Consider the following 18,228-nt stretch of genomic DNA (forward strand, 5'->3'; position numbering starts at 1 on the left):
TGTATCGATATCTCATGGCATCATTTTATCTAAAAAAAAAAAATCGGACGGAAGACCTACTCGTTACTCGTAACGAGGTCGTATCTAGTTTTGTCAAACTTATCGTATAAAAACAATTTGGACGGAAGACCTATTCGTTACTCGTAACGAGATCTAGTTTTCTTACTGTTTATTAAGGTCTTCCGTTTCCAACGGAAGACCTTATTGTTTTCGTACTGTTTATTTTTCTCTATTTTTTTTTTTTTCAAAATTTTGTGCACGCGATTTTTCGAAAACTGTTTGACCGATTTCGACCTTTTTTTCACAGATAATGGAACATTGTTTGAATTTTATATGTTTTTGAAATTTTTGTTGTCGTTACTTCCAGTCCGGATTTACGGCCGATTTTGTAATTTTTATACGACCAAGTTTGTGCACGCATAAACTCAGAGACTATCAGGGATATAATCATGAAATTTTCAGGATACCTTGACTACAGTTTGAAGTTGTGCCTATTGTTTTTGTTTTACGCCAGTGGCGCCATTTCTTGGAGCTAGATTATGTCCGAAAATTGGGTACCAATTTTTATTGTTTTCTTTTCCACAAATTTTGTGCACGCGATTTCTAGAAATTTATTGGACTGTTTCATCCATTTATTCACAGGTGATGAGATGTAATCTGAATTTTATATGTTTTTTTAAAAAAAATTGTCGTCACTTCCGGTACCGATTTATCGGCCATTTTGTACATTTGTACGACCTATTTTGTGCAGAGTTGTTCTTAGAAACTACCAGAGATATGACTATGAAACTTTTAGGATAGGTAGTCTATAGATTAAAGTTATGCACTATTTTGTTGCTTTACACCAGTGGCGCAATTTCTTTGAGCTCGTCTAGGCACTAAAATTGCGTACAAATTTTTAAAGCGTTTTGATCTGTATCTTTACATCAGTTGATATTTTGTTAAGACATATATAACAAAAGTGGTAGATAATCATGCTAGATCATCAAAAGTTCTTTCAAACAAATTCAAGAAAAAGGGGCTGGCCCCTTTTTTAAGGGCCAACACACTTTTAAACTCCAATACAAATAATTAAAAACAATAAAGATTTTGTAATGCATTATAGAAGCAAAGTTGTTGATCGTAATAATATCTATCAAGAAAAATTATTGCCACGCCCTTATATAACGTAATTAGGGATTTTTATGGGTCAAAGTACTTAATCTTTGACGCAATATATCTAAAGAAAGAGACATTTTTTGCTAAGCTTTGTAGAAAAGAAAATGCTTGCATTGATGATTCTAATCGATTCCATCAATCAAAACACCAATCTCTGTCCCCATTAAGGATGTAGAGGGCTGGCCCCTAAAATATTCAGTCATTTGTATCTCAAAAATGATAAACAATTTTAAATAGGTGTAAGAACAAAAAATGTTAGAATTTGTGAGACCTTTCGATTGAATTCAACAAAAAGGGGCTGCCCCTTAAATTAGGGGCCAAGACACTCGTAAACTCTATTATGGTAACTTAAAAATGATAGAGATTTTGTAATGCATTATAGAAGCAAAGTTATTGAACGTAAAAATATATATGAGGTAAAATCATTGCCACACCCATTTATTACATTAAGTAATTAGGGATTTTTATGGGCCAAAGTACTTAAACTTTGATGCAATATATCTCGAGAAGGAGACATATTTTGTGAAGCTTCGTAAAAGAGAAAATGCTTGCATTGATGATTCTAATTGATTCCATCAATCAAAACACCAATCGATGTCCCCATTAAGAATGTAGAGGGCTGGCCCCTAAAAAATTCAATCATTTGTATCTCAAAAATGATCAACAATTTCAGAAAGGTGTAAGAACAACCATTTTTAGTATTTGTGAGACCTGTTGAATAAACTCAAGAATAAGGGGCTGGCCCTTACATTAGGGGCCAAGACACTCGTAAAGTATTTTTCACATACCCTAAAAAGATAAAGATTTTGTAATGCATTACAGAAACAAAGTTGTTGATCGTAACAATATCAGTTTGTAAAACTTATTGCCACACCAATTGATGACGTAATTATGGATTTAAGGGGACTAAACTCTTAAATCTTTAATGTGCAATATGTGAAAAAGCAAACACTTTGTTAAGCATTTTAAAGGAAATTGACAATCGTATACATTACCTAAAAGGGAGCGTTTGAGGGGGAATTCTGAAATTTCATTGATATTTTAATCGTTTCGTTTAAAATTGAACGGAAAACCTACTCGTTAGTCGTAACGAGATCGTATCTAGTTATTAAGGTCTTCCGTTTCCAACGGAAGACCTTATATTTTCGTACTGTTTCTTATTAAGGTCTTCCGTTTCCAACGGAAGACCTTTTTGTTTTCGTACTGTTTCTTATTAAGGTCTTCCGTTTCCAGCGGAAGACCTTATAGTTTTCGTACTGTTTCTTACTTTTATTAAGGTCTTCCGTTGGAAACGGAAGACCTTATAGTTTTCGTACTGTTTCTTATTATTATTATTAAGGTCTTCCGTTTCCAACGGAAGACCTTATTGTTTTCGTACTGTTTCTTCTTATTATTTTTTTCCACAAATTTTGTGCACGCGATTTCTCAGAAACTATTTAGCCGATTTTGATAATTTTTTCACACATGAATGCCAGAGGTCATACTTCTAGATGTTTTTGAAAATCAAATTGAAATTCAAATCATCACTTCCAGGACCGAGTTACGGCCAATTTTCTATTTTTTTACGACCTATTTTGTGCAGAGCTGATCTCAGAAACTATAGGAGATATGACTTTGAAATTTTCAGGATAGGTAGAGCATGGTTTGAAGTTGTGCACTATTTAGTTGTTTTGCACCAGTGGCGCTATTCCTAAGAGCTCGCTTAGGCACAAAAATGGGGGTACATATTTTGAATCAAAATTTTCATATGTTTTGATCAGTATCTTTTTATCAGTTGATATTTTGCTAAGACATATAGAACAAAATTTGTAAAGAATCAAAAGTTCTATCCAATAAAATCAATAAAAAGGGGCTGGCCCCTTTAATTAGGGACCAAGAGACTCGTAAATTCTATTACGAATAATTTGAAAACGATAAATATTTTGTGATGCATTATAAAAATCAAAGTTGTTGATCTTTACATTATCGGTTTGAAAAAGTCATCGTCAGGCCCATGTTTGACGTAATTATATCTTCAAATTTGGGGGGGGGGGGGGGTAATTTTGAAATTGTATCGATATTTCATGGTATCATTTAAACTAAAAAAAAAATCGGACGGAAGACCTACTCGTTACTCGTAAGGAGGTCGTATCTAGTTTTTATTATTTTTTTCCACAAATTTTGTGCACGCGATATCTCGAAAACTATTCGGCCGATTTCGACCATTTTTTCACAGATGATTGCCAGTGGTCATAATTCTAGAAGTTTTTTGAAATTTTGAAATCGTCACTTCCGGTTCCGATTTACGGCCGATTTTGTAAGTTTTTACGACCCATTTTGTGCAGACATAAACTCAGAGACTATCAGAGATATGATTGTGAAATTTTCAGGATAGGTAGACCATAGATTGTAGTTATGCACAAAGTAGTTTTTTGGATTCCTTTGAGCTCGCCTGGGCTCGAAAATTGAGTACGACATTTGCATCAAATTTTTCATACATTTTGATCTGTATCTTTTTATCAGTTAAGGTTTTGATAAGACATATATAACAAAAGTAGTAGATAATCGAAAGTTCTTTCCAACGAAATCAAGAAAAAGGGGCTGGCCCCCTTATTTAGGGGCCAAGACACCTGTAAACTCTGATACAAATAACTTCAAAATGATTAAGATTTTGTAATGCTTTATAGAAGCAAAGTTGTTGATCGTCACAATATCTGTCAGGAAAAATTATTACTCCGCCCATTTGTTACGTAATTAAGGGTTTTTAGGGGCCAAAGTACTGAAACTTTGACGCAATATATCTAGAGAAGGAGACATATTTTGTTAAGCATTGTAGAAGAGAAAATGCTTGCATTGATGATTCTCATTGATTCCATCAATCAAAATACCAATCTCTGTCCCCATTAGAGATCTAGAGGGCTGGCCCCTTAAATATTCAAACATTTGTATCTCAAAAATGATAAACAATTTTAAATAGATCTAAGAACAAAAAATGTTAGAATTTGTAAGACCTTTCGATTAAATTCAAGAAAAAGGGGCTGGCCCCTTTAATTATTGGCCAAGACACTCGTAAACTCTATAACAGATAACTTAAAAATGATAAAGATTTTGTAATGCATTATAGAAGCAAAGTTGTTGATCGTAACAATATCAGTTTGTAAAACTCATTGCCACACCCATTGATGACGTAATTATTGATTTTAGGTGACTAAAACCTTTAAATCTTTAATATGCAAAATGTGAAAAAGCAAAACACTTTGTTATGCATTTTAAAGGATATTGACAATGGTATACATTATCTGAAAGGGAGTGTTTGAGAAGGAATTCAGAAGTTTTATTGATATTTTAATCGTATCGTTTCAAAATTGAACAGAAGACCTACTCGTTACTCGTAACGAGATCGTATCTAGTTATTTTTTTTTTTCCAAATTTTGTGCACGCGATTTCTCAAAAACTATTCAGCCGATTTCAACCATTTTTTCACAGATGATGAGTCATGATCTAAATTTTATATGTTTTTGAAATTTTTGTTGTCTTCACTTCCGGTACCGATTTATCGGCCATTTTGTAGTTTTTTACGACCTATTTTGTGCAGAGCTGATCTCAAAAACTATCAGAGATATGACTATGAAATTTTCAGGATAGGTAGTCTATAGTCTGAAGTTGTGCACTATTATTTTTTTTACCCAAGCGGCGCGATTTCTTGGAGCTCGCCTGGGCGCACAAATTGCGTACGAATTTTCATTCATAATTTTCACACGGTTTGATTTATATCTTTTTATCAGTTTATATTTTGTAAAGACATATATAACAAAAGTGGTAAAAAATCAAAAGTTCTTTTCAACGAAATCAAGAAAAAGGGGCTGGCCCCTTTATTTAGTGGCCAAGGCACTCGTAAACTCTTTTACTAATAACTTAAAAACGATAAAGATTTTGTAATCCATTATAGAAGCAAAATTGTTGATCGTACCGATATCTATTAGAAAAAAATATTGCCACGCCCATTTATTACGTAATTAGGGATTTTTAGGGGCCAAAGTACTTAAACTTTGACGCAATATATCTAAAGAAGGAGACATATTTTGTGAAGCATTGTAAAACTGCAAATGTCTGTATTGATAATTCTAATCGATTCCACTGACCAAAACACCAATATCAGTCCCCATTAAGGATCTAGAGGGCTGGCCCCTAAATTCTTCAATCACTTGTATCTAAAAAATGAACATCAATTTTTGATAGGTGTAAGAACAAAAAATGTTTGAATTCGTGAGACCTTTTGAATGAACTCAAGAAAAGGGGCTGGCCCCTTAAATTAGGGGCCAAGACACTCGTAAAGTCTTTTACACTTACCTTAAAAAAGATCAAAATTTTGTAATGTATTATAGAAGCAAAGTTGTTAATCGCAACAATATCAGTTTGTAAAACTCATTGCCACACTGATTGATGACGTAATTAGGTATTTTAGGGGACTTAAATCTTAAATCTTCAATGTGTTGTATGTGAAAAAGCAAAACACTTTGTTAATCATTTTAAAGGATATTGACAATCGTATACATTATCTGAAAAGGAGTGATTGAGGAGGAATTCTGAAATTTCATTGATATTTTAATCGTATCGTTTAAAAATTGAACGGAAGACCTATTCGTTACTCGTAACGAGATCGTATCTAGTTATTAAGGTCTTCCGTTTTCCAACGGAAGACCTTATTGTTTTCGTACGGTTTCTTTTTCCCTATTATTATTAAGGTCTTCCGTTTCCAACGGAAGACCTTATAGGTTTCGTACGATTTCTTATTATTATTAGGGTCTTCCGTCTTCAGCGGAAGACCCTTCTATTATTGTAATGTTTCTTTTTCACTTTTTAAGGTCTTCCGTTTCCAACGGAAGACCTTATTGTTTTCGTACTGTTTATTCTTCTTTTTTTTTTCCAAATTTTGTGCACGCGATTTCTCGAAAACTACTCAACCGATCTGAACAATTTTTTCACAGATGATGGGAAATTATCTGAATTTTATATGTTTTTGAATTTTTTGTCGTCGTCACTTCCGGTCCGGATTTACGGTCGAATTTGTAATTTTTTACGACCAATTTTGTGCAGAGTTGATCTCAGAAACTATAAGAGATGTGACTTTGAAATTTTTAGGATAGGTAGAGCATGGTTTGAAGTTGTGCACTATTTAGTTGTTTTGCACCAGTGGCGCTATTCCTTGGAGCTCGCTTAGGCACAAAAATGGGGTACAGATTTCGAATCAAAATTTCCATATGTTTTGATCAGTATCTTTTTATCAGTTGATATTTTGACAAGACATATAGAACAAAAGTAGTAGAGAATCAAAAGTTCTATCCAATAAAATCAAGAAAAAGGGGCTGGCCCCTTTAATTAGGGACCAAGAGACTCGTAAATTCTATTACGAATAACTTGAAAACGATAAATATTTTGTTATGCATTATAAAAATCAAAGTTGTTGATCTCTACATTATCGGTTTGAAAGAGTCATCGTCAGGCCCATGTATGACGTAATTAGGGTTTTTATTTTTTATCTTCAATTTTTTTTTTTGGGGGGGGGGGTAATTTTGAAATTGTATCGATATCTCATGGTATCATTTTATCTAAAAAAAAAAATCGGACGGAAGACCTACTCGTTACTCGTAACGAGGTCGTATCTAGTTTTTTTCTTTTTCTTTTCTTTACAATTTTTGTGCAGAAGATTTCTCGGAGATGGGTGGTCCGATTTTTGTCAAATTTTCAGCATCGATTTATTATTATATAAACTTGATACGCTTTTTTTTATTTTGTAAAAATCACTTCCGGTTCGGACTTATCCGCCATTTTGTCATTTTTTAAAAAGTTCTTGTCCACGTATCTCCTCAAAAACGAGCAAAGATAGAAAGCTGAAATTTTCAGGAATGATAGAGGACATGAACGTCTAGCCTCACGAGGAAAATCATTGTCTGGAAATTCCGAGTACGGAAGCTAGCTGGGGTCAAAATATAGGACACGTTTTTGACGAAAACATATTGTCCACGCATCTCCTCAAAAACGTCTAAAGATAAAAATCTGAAATTTTCAGGAATGATAGAGGACATGAACGTTAAGCCTCACGAGGAAAATCATTGTCCGGAAATTCCGAGTACGGAAGCTAGCCTGGGTCAAAATATAGGACACGTTTTTGACGAAAACGTCTTGTCCACGCATCTCCTCAAAAACGTCCAAAGATAAAAAGCTGACATTTTCAGGAATGATAGAGGACATGATCGTCTAGCCTCCCGAGGAAAATCATTGTCCGGAAATTCCGAGTACGGAAGCTAGCCTGGGTCAAAATATAGGACACGTTTTTGACGAAAACGTCTTGTCCACGCATCTCCTCAAAAACGTCCAAAGATAAAAAGCTGACATTTTCAGGAATGATAGAGGACATGATCGTCTAGCCTCCCGAGGAAAATCATTGTCCGGAAATTCCGAGTACGGAAGCTAGCCTGGGTCAAAATATAGGACACGTTTTTGACGAAAACGTCTTGTCCACGCATCTCCTCAAAAACGTCCAAAGATAAAAAGCTGACATTTTCAGGAATGATAGAGGACATGATCGTCTAGCCTCCCGAGGAAAATCATTGTCCGGAAATTCCGAGAACGGAAGCTAGCCGGGGTCAAGATATAGAACACACTTTCGATGAGTTTTCATTGTCCACACATCTATTTTAAAGCGAGAAAAGATAGAAAGCTGACAATTTCAGGAATGATAGAGGACATGATAGTCTAGCATCACGAGAAAAATCATTGTCTGGAAATTCCGAGTAGGGAAGCTAAATTTTAAAACTCATATTAAATATGTTATAATGACCTCAGACTAATTTTAAAACATAATATCTAAGTTGCACTTTAATTCTACGTCTAATAAAATCTTTTTCCAATTGATGGGAGGAAATTTAATTTTTTTGAAAATTTTAAATTTAATTAAATCGTAATGTAATTAAATGACCTCAGACTAATTTTAAAACATAATATTTAAGTTGCGCTTACAATTTTGTGTCCAATGAAATTTTTCTCGAATTAATTGGATGAAATTTAATTTTTTAAAAAATTTAAAATTTAATTAAATCGTGTTAAAATGATCTCAGACTAATTTTAAAACATAATATCCAAGTTGCACTTACAATTCTGCGTCTGATGACATCTTTTTAGAATTGATTGGATAAATAATAAATTTTTAAAAAAGATTAAATTTAATTAAATCTTAATAAATTGACCTGAGACTAATTTTTAAATGTAATATTGAAGTTGTGCTTACAATTTTGCTTCTAATGACATCTTTCTCGAATTGATTGGATGATTTTTAAATTTTTTGAAAATTTTAAATTTGATTAAATCGGGTTAAATGACCTCAGACTAATTTCAAAACATAATATTTAGGTTACGCTTACAATTCTGAGTGTGATGACATCTTTCTCGAATTGATTGGATGAATTTTAAATTTTTAAAAAATTTTAAACTCATTTAAATTGCATTAAAATGACCTCAGACTAATTTTAAAACATAATATCTAAGTTGCGCTAACAATTTTGCGTCTGATGACATCTTTCTCGAATTAATTGAATGAATTTTAAATTTTTTAAAAATTTTAAACTCATTTAAATCGCGTTAAAATGACCTCAGCCTAATTTTAAAACATGGTATCTAAGTTGTGCTTAGAATTTCGCGTCTAATGACATTTTTGTCGAAATAATTGGATGATTTTTTAGTTTTTCAAAAATTTTAATTTCATTTCAATCGCGTTAAAATGACCTCAGACTAATTTTAAAACATAATATCTAAGTTGCGCTTACAATTCTGCGTCAAAAGACATCTTTGTCGAACTGATTGGATGATTTTTAAATTTTTTGAAAATTTTAATTTAATTAAATCGTGTTTAAATGACATCAGACTAATTTTAAAACATAATATCTAAGTTGCGCTTACAATTCTGCGTCTAATGACATCTTTGTCGAATTGATTGAATGATTTTTAAATTTTTTGAAAATTTTAAATTTAATTAAATCGTGTTTAAATCAGACTAGTTCTTAAACATAATATCTAAGTTGCGCTTTGAATTCTGCGTCCAATGACATCTTTCTCGAATTAATTGGATGAATTAAAAAAATTTTTAAAAATTTAAATTTAATTAAATCGTGTTTAAATGAGATCATAAAAATTTTTGAACATTATATCTTAGTTGCGCTTTTAATTTTGCGTCTAATAATTTTTTTAAAAATTTAAATTTAATTTAATCGTGTTTAAATGAGATCAGAAATTTTTTTGAACATGATATCTAAGTTGCGCTTACAATTCTGCGTCTAAAGACATCTTTGTTTAATTGATTGGATGATTTTTAATTTTTTTAAAATTTAAAAAAAAATTAAATCGTGTTTAAATGCCATCAGACTAATTTTTTAAAATATTATCTAAGTTGCGCTTTGAATTCTGCGTCTAATGACATCTTTCTCGAATTGATTGGATGAATTTTAAATTTTTAAAGAAATTTATATTTAATTAAATCGTGTAAAAATGACATCAGAATAATTTTTAAACATAATATCTAAGTTCCGCTTAGAATATTGCGTCTAATGAGATCTTTCTCGAAATGATTGGATGAATTTTAAATTTTTTGAAAATTTCATTAAAAATTTAAATCATGTGAAAATAAATTATTGAACGGAAGACCAACTCGTTGCTCGCAACGAGATCGAATCTAGTTATTAGGGTCTTCCGTTTCCAACGGAAGACCCTATTGTTTTTCTTCGGATTCTTTTTAGGGTCTTCCGTTTTCAACGGAAGACCCTCTTGTTATTCTATTGTTTTTTAGGGTCTTCCGTTTTCAACGGAAGACCCTTTTGTTTTTCTACGGTTTCTTTTTTTTCTTATTCTTATTATTATTATTCTTTTTATTTTTTTTCCAACTCAAATATTTCAAAAACGCTTGCATCGATTGTTTTGAAATTTACAGGTGTAATGTGTATTTAAAAGATCTCTACGATATGAAAAAATTATTTGATGACGTCATCAATTTCGTCAGATATTGACGTTTTTCCCGTTTTAAAAAGTGATTTTGTCCGGAGCTTTTCTCATTTTTGATTTAATATAAAGCTATGAGATTTACAGAGAAGGTAGAACTATCGTTTTACTTATGACATAAGGCTGGAGAATCAATTCTGACACTTCCGGTCGAAACCGGAAGCAAAACCAATTTTTTTGAATTTTCATGTTTTTCAATTTTAAAAATTTTACGTACGTATCTTACAGTAATTTTCATGCTGAGTTCAAAACTGAAATCCGTTTTTAAATCGGACGATGCATTACAGAGATATCGGGGTTTAAAAATTGATTTTTCCGGAAATTTTGATTCCGCGTCCTTGGTTTAAAAAATAGCGTTTTGTTTAAAGTGAAATTAACTCGTACCAAAAATAATTGCTCAGTCGTACTTAAACACATTCGGATTTTTTTTGTTAAGTCATTCTTGAAATCAGAAAGGTTTTTGTTAAGTCGTACTTAAAATGATTCGGATATTGTTAAGTCGTACCAGGAATAATTCGATTGTTTTCATCTTTTTATTTTAGTTACTCTTGTTATTGGTTTAGAAGCTCTGCTTCTTACAGGAACTTCCAGCTTTACATCCGACATTAACGGAAGACCCACTCGTTGCTTTGCAACGAGCTTTGCTCTAGTTTTTATTATTATTATTATTCTTGTTTTTCCTTCTGACTTCTTTTTTGCTTTATATCTCAAAAACTATTCAAGCGATTTGCAAGAAATTTTCAGGGATAATGTTAAATACTTGTCCCTTGAAGCTTTCAAACTTTCAGTAAATAAGTCACTTCCGTTTTCTAGTTACGTCATTTTGAAAAAATTCAAAAAGTGTTTTTGTCCAGGACTTTTCTCGTAAACGGTTGTTTATAAAGACTTGAAATTTTCTGTGAATGTAAATCAGCGGATTTACTTATGGCATTTTTACAAAACAAATTATTTTGTCACTTCCGGTAGAAACCGGAAGTGATTTTAATTTTTCAAAAAATTAAATTTTTTGATCGAATCAAAAACGAATATGTGTTTTGTAGAGCTTTTTAAGCTGAATCTAACACTGAAAACCGTTTAAAAATCGGATGATGCATTACAAAGATATTTGGCTTTAAAAATTGATTTTTTCCGGAAATTTGGATTCCGCGTTTTTGGTTAAGAAAGTAGTATCAAGTTCTTGGTTAAATTAACTTGTACCTAAAAATTATTTGCTAAGTCGTACTTGAACACATTCGGGTTTTTTTTTGTTAAGTCGTTCTTGAATTCGAATAGGTTTTTGTTAAGTCGTACTTAAAATCATTTGGATTTTGTTAAGTCGTACCAGGAATAATTCGATTTTTTCATCTTTTTATTTTAGTTACTATTGTTATTGGTTTGAGAGCTCTGCTTCTTACAGGAACTTCTAGCTTTACTTCCGACATTAACGGAAGACCCACTCGTTGCTTTGCAACGAGCTTTGCTCTAGTTATTATTATTCTTCTTGTTTTTCCTTTTGACTTCTTTTTTGCTTTATATCTCAAAAACTTTTCAACCAATTTGCAAGAAATTTTCAGGGATTATTTTAATTTCTTGTCCCTTGAAGCCTTCAAACTTTTAGTCATTAAATCACTTCCGGTTTCTAGTAACATCATTTTAAAAATTTTCAAAAAGTGATTTTGTCCAGCACTTTTCTCGTAAACAGTTGTTTATAAAGACTTGAAATTTTCTGTGATTGTAAATCTGCGGATTGACTTATGGCAAATGTACAGAAAAAATTATTTTGTCACTTCCGGTCGAAACCGGAAGTGAAACAAATTTTTCGAAAAAATGAATTTTCTGATCAAATTAAAAACGAATATGTGTTTTGTAGAGCATATTAGGTTGAATCTAACACTGAAAACCGTTTAAAAATCGGACGATGCATAACAGAGATATCGGGGTTTAAAAATTGATTTTTCCGGAAATTTTGATTTCGCGTCCTTGGTTTAAAAAATAGCGTAATATTCAAAGTAAAATTAACTCGTACCAAAAATAATTGTTAAGTCGTACTTGAACACATTCGGATTTTTTTTGTTAAGTCGTTCTTGAAATCGGAAATGTTTTTGTTAAGTCGTTCTTGAAATCGGAAATGTTTTTGTTAAGTCGAACTTAAAATCATTCGTATTTTGTTAAGTCGTACCAGGAATAATTCGATTTTTTCATCTTTTCATTTTCGTTACTCTTGTTGTTGGTTTAAGAGCTCTGCTTCTGACAGGAACTTCCAGCTTTACTTCTGACATTAACGGAAGACCCACTCGTTGCTTTGCAACGAGCTTTGCTCTAGTTCATTATTATTATTCTTCCTCTGACTTTTTTTGTGGCTTATATCTCAAAAACTATTCAACCGATTTCCACGAAATTTTCAAAACTTGTTTAGTATCGTAAATACTCGAGGTTATCAAAATTTGAACTTATGACGTCACTTCCGGTTTCAGAAATTGACGATTTTGTAAATTTTTAAGGGTCATTTTGTCCACGCATCTCCTCCGAAACTAATCAAGATAGAAGCTTGAAATTTTCAGGGATTGTAGATAAATGTATTTAAATGTACCCCATTGCCTTCACTTAGGAAAATTGTGCAAGGCTTTGAAGCTCGCCTGATTCTGAAAATAAGCACCAATTTTTTCCACGAAATGTTTGAACATTTCTGAAATATCTTTTGATCTATACATATTTTGTTAAACAGTGTAATGCAAAATTTTTTTATTTTTGCAAGACCTTTAATTTGATATCAGGAAAAGGGGCTGGCCCCTCAAATTAGGGGCCAAGAGGGCTCTAAAGTCTTCTTACAATAAACTTTTACTGAACAATAATTTGTTATCAATCATAGAAGCAAAAATGTTCATTGTACAACTGTTTATCTATACAGTACCATAGCTAAGTCATATATTACGTAATTAGGGGTTTCAAGGGGCCAAAAGTTCAAAACTTTGATCATTTATATCGGAAAAAGGAGAAACATTTTGAAAAGCAATGTAGAACAAAAATTGCTCAAAATAATGTTCTGTACATTATGCCACCTTAAATTTTTTCTTGATGGCCCCATTAAGGAGTTTAAGGGTCGGCCCCTAAAACACATTTGTACAGATATCTCGAGAACGGTTAACACTTTGTGAACACTTGGTGAACAAAATATATTTATATTTGCAAGACCTTTCATTTGATATCAAGGAAAAGGGCTGGCCCCTAAAATTAGGGGCCAAGAGGGCTCTAAAATCTTCTTACAATAACTCTTTACTGAACAAAAATTTGTTATTAATTATAGAAGCAAAAATGTTCACTGTACAGCTGTTTATCTTTACAGTACCATAGGTAAGTCATATATTACGTAATTAGGGGTTTCAAGGGGCCAGAAGTTCAAAACTTTGATCATAAATAATACCTGAAAAAGGAGAAATATCTTAAAACGCAATGTAGAACACAAAATGATAAGAATAATGTTCTTAACAATATGGCAACTAAACATTTTTTGTTGGTGGCCCCGGTAAGGAGTTAAAGGGTCGGCCCCTAAAACACAGCTGTTCAGATATCTCGAAAACGTTAAACAATTCGTGAATACATGTGAACAAAATGTTTTTGTGAGACCTTTTATTTGATATAAAGAAAAAAGGGCTGGCCCCTCAAATTAGGGGCTAAAAGGGCTAGTAAGTCTTTTTATGATAACTTTTTTCTAAGCGATAATTTGATATCCTTCATTTAGCAAAAACAAAGAACTTTTTTTTATCTTAATCTAACGCTGAAATTCGTTATAAAATCGGACCATGCACTACAGAGAAATTGGGATTTAAAATTTGATTTTTCCGGAAATTTTGATTCCGCGTTCTTGGTTTAAAAAATAGCGTGAAGTTAAATGTAAAATTAATTCGTACCAAAAATAATCGTGTCAAGTCGAACATGAACACATTCGGGTTTATTTTGTTAAGACATTCTTGAAATCGGAAAGGTTTTTGTTCAGTCATACTTAAAATCATTCGGATTTTGTTAAGTCGTACCAAGAATTATTCGATTTTTTTCTTATTGTTTTTGTTACTCTTGTTCTTGGCTTAAGAACTCTGCTTCTTACAGATACTTCTAGCTTTTCTCTGGACATTAACGGAAGACCCACTCGTTGCTTTGCAACGAGCTTTGCTCTAGTTATTATTATTTTTTTCCACAAATTTTGTGCACGAGATTTCTCGAAAACTATTCGACCGATTTCGACCATTTTTTCAGAGAAGATGAGTCTTGATGTAAACTTCATATGTTTTTGAGATTTTTCCTGTCGGCACTTCCGGTACCGATTTATCGGCCATTTTGTACATTTTTACGACCTATTTTGTGCAGAGCTGATCTCAGAAATTATCAGAGATATGACTATGAAATTTTCAGGATAGGTAGTCTATAGTCTGAAGTTGTGCACCATTATTTTGTTTTACGCCAGTGGCGCCATTTTTTGGAGCTCGCCTAGGCACGAAAATTGGGTATGAATTTTCATTCAAATTCTTCATACGTTTTCATCTGTATCTTTTTATCAGTTGATATTTTGTTAAGATATATATAACAAAAATAGTAGATAAATTAACGTTCTTTCCAACAAAATCAAGAAAAAGGGGCTGGCCCCTTAAATTAGGGGCCAAGACACTCGTAAACTCTATTGCAAATAACGTAAAAACGATCAAAATTTTGTAATGCAATATAGAAGCAAAGTTGTTGATTGTAGCAATATTTATCAGGTAAAATCATTTTCACACCCATTTATGACGTAATTAGGGATTTTAAGGGGCCAAAGTACTTAAACTTTGATGCAATATATCTAGAGAAGGAGACATATTTTGTTAGGCAATGTAGAAAAGAAAATGTTTGCATTGATAATTCTAATCAATTCCACTAATCAAAACTCCAAAGTCTGTCCCCATTAAGGATCTATAGGGCTGGCCCCTAAAATATTCAATCATTTGTATCTCAAAAATGAACAACAATTTTAGATGGGTGTAAGAACAAAAAATGTTAGTATTCGTGAGAACTTTCGATTGAACTCAAGAAAAAGGGGCTGGCCCCTTAAATGAGGAGCCAAGACACTCGTAAACTATATTACAGATAACTTGAAAACAAGCAAGATTTCAAATATCTTTGGTACTTAGCCTTTTTTACAAAATTGATACCAGCGAGATTTTAGTCACTGTAAGTGATTGAGACACAAACTTTTATAAATGATAGACAATCGATTGAAAATATATTTAACGGGTTTTCTTTTGTCAACCGTCACTTCCGGTACTCACAAGAAGAGTTCAAACAATTCATTTTTTTCACAAGTTTAACTGATTATCTTTGATGTTTCATCTGCTATGATTAACAGTAGTGTACACTAAACATATGTATAAAAAACCCTAGCTTTTATTTTCATAAACCTCTTTTGTTCGTCCGTTTTCGGTCTCGAGACAAAAAACCTAGATTCACCAAGATCGCAGATTTGGCAGAGAATATCGATATTTCATCGTATCATATGAAAACAAAATCGGACGGAAGACCTACTCGTTACTCGTAACGAGATCTAGTTATTTTTCTTTTTTTTTCTTACAAATTTTGTGCCCGCGATATTTCAAAAGCGGCTCGGCCGATTTTCATGAAACTTTCAGATCTAATAGATATTGATCTAAACTTAATATACATTTTTTTATTTTGATGACGTCATTTCCGTTCTTAAGATAGTGACGTTTTAGCGATTTTCAGAGGGTCGGCTTGTCCAGGGACCTCCTCCTAAACAGTAAAAGATATTGAGTTCAAACTTTCAGGGATTGTAGACAATAGATTGTAGATGTGCCATTTGGCATTCATATTTGTCATGCTCAAAAGGCGTTCAAGCTCGCCTGGTCCCGAAAATTTAGACTAAAAAAACGTCGTAATTTTTCATGGTTTATTTAGTTTATCTCTTTTCTAATAAATATTTTGTTAAGACATGTAAAGCAAAAAAAGTTTATAATTACAAGACCTTTCATTTGATATCAAGAAAAAGGGGCTGGCCCCTAAAATTAGGGGACCAAAGGGCTCTAAAGTCTTTTATCTGTAGCCCTTTACTGAGGGATATTTTGTGAACGGTTATAGAAGCAAATATGTTTATCTTACAGTTATGTATCCAAGCAATGTAATGATTTTGTAATGTGTTACGTAATTAGGGGTTTTTTAGGGGCCAAAAGTCCAGAATTTTGATCACCAATATCTCAGAAAGGAAAAATATTTTGAAAAGCAGTATAGAAGAAAAGATACTCAGAATGATGTACTAAATAATATGCAATTTTCAAAATTTCGTTAAACAGCCCCTATAAGGAGTTAAGGGATCAGCCCCTAAAACGTTCTTTCCCATATATCTCAAGAACGGTAACGAATTTCTAAACAGTTGTTGAACTAAATGTGTTGAGATTTAAATGACCTTGTATTTGATATCAAGAAAAAGGGGCTGGCCCCTAAAATTAGGGGACCAAAGGGCTCTAAAGTCTTTTATCTGTAGCCCTTTACTGAGGGATATTTTGTGAACGATTATAGAAGCAAATATGTTTATCTTACAGTTATGTATCCAAGCAATGTAATGATTTTGTAATGTGTTACGTAATTAGGGGTTTTTTAGGGGCCAAAAGTCCAGAATTTTGATCACCAATATCTCAGAAAGGAAAAATATTTTGAAAAGCAGTATAGAAGAAAAAATACTCAGAATGATGTACTAAATAATATGCAATTTTCAAAATTTCGTTAAACAGCCCCTATAAGGAGTTAAGGGATCAGCCCCTAAAACGTTCTTTCCCATATATCTCAAGAACGGTAACGAATTTCTAAACAGTTGTTGAACAAAATGTGTTGAGATATAATGACCTTTTATTTGATATCAAGAAAAAGGGGCTGGCCCCTAAAATTAGGGGACCAAAGGGCTCTAAAGTCCTTTATCTGTAGCCCTTTACTGAGGGATATTTTGTGAACGGTTATAGAAGCAAGTATGTTTATTTTACAGTTATGTATCCAGGCAATGTAATGATTTTATCATATGTTACGTAATTAGGTTTTTAGGGGCCAAACGTCCAGAGTTTTGATCACCAATATCTCAGAAAGGAAAAATATTTAGAAATGCAGTATAGAAAAAAAGATACTCAGAATGATGTACTAAATAATATGCAATTTTCCAAATTTTTGTTAAACAGTCCCTATAAGGAGTTAAGGAATCAGCTCCTAAAACGTTCTTTCTCATATATCTCAAGGACGGTAACAAATTTCTCAACAGCTGTTGAACAAAATCTGTTGAGAATTAAATGACCTTTTACTTGATATCAAGAAAAAGGGGCTGGCCCCTCAAATTATGGAACTAAAGGGTTCTAAAATCTTTCATCTGTAGCTCTTTACTGAGGGAAATTTAATGAAAGGCTATAGAAGTAAATATGTTTATCTTACAGTTATGTATCCAAGTAATGTAATGATTTATTCATGTGTTATGTAATAAGGATTTTTTAGGGGTCAAGAGTCCATAAACTATGACAACCTATATCTGAAAAAGGAAAATATTTTGAAATGCAGTATAGAAGAAAAGATGCTCAAAATGATGTACTTTACAAAATGCAACCTTCAAATTTTGGTTCAGCGGCTCCAATAAGGAGATAAGGGACTGGCCCCTAAAACTTTTTTTTTTCTTAGATATCTCAAGAACGGTGACGTATTTTTAAACACTTGTTGAACAAAGCTCTTGTCCCTGAAACAAAATAGTATCTAGCCCTTAGAATGTAGACCCTGTTTTTCTATTCTAAATCATGTTAAGCTGTTAAATAGCAAAATCAAGATCGAACATATATTTCAAATTCTAAAATCAGACGGAAGACCTCCTCGTTGCTCGCAACGAGATCATGTCTAGTTATTATTTTTTTCCCAAAAATTTTGTGCAGACGATTTCTCGAAAACTATTCGACTGATTTCCACCATTTTTTCACAGATGGTTAGACTTGATATGAACTTAATACATTTTTGATAATTTTTTTGTCGTCACTTCCGGTACCGATTTATCAGCCATTT

At 32.4% G+C, this 18,228-nt stretch overlaps 1 protein-coding gene across 5 annotated transcripts in view; it reads left to right on the forward strand.

Moving 5' to 3' along the window:
- The window catches only part of LOC128179773 (uncharacterized), a 94,974-nt gene that overhangs the window by 20,700 nt on the left and 56,046 nt on the right, over positions 1 to 18,228 (forward strand). Inside the window, exon 5 of one of the 5 annotated variants that reach the window (XM_052847360.1) lies at positions 7,208 to 7,348. The exons of the other annotated variants lie outside the window; for them this stretch is intronic. Within the exon in view, the coding sequence (XP_052703320.1) occupies positions 7,208 to 7,232 (25 nt within the window). The 3' untranslated portion in view covers positions 7,233 to 7,348. Of the gene's footprint in view, positions 1 to 7,207; positions 7,349 to 18,228 lie in introns of those variants that run through there. 5 annotated transcript variants of the gene reach the window in all.

Source organism: Crassostrea angulata, chromosome 4 (assembly GCF_025612915.1).
Source record: "Crassostrea angulata isolate pt1a10 chromosome 4, ASM2561291v2, whole genome shotgun sequence".
Taxonomy (NCBI): domain Eukaryota; kingdom Metazoa; phylum Mollusca; class Bivalvia; order Ostreida; family Ostreidae; genus Magallana; species Magallana angulata.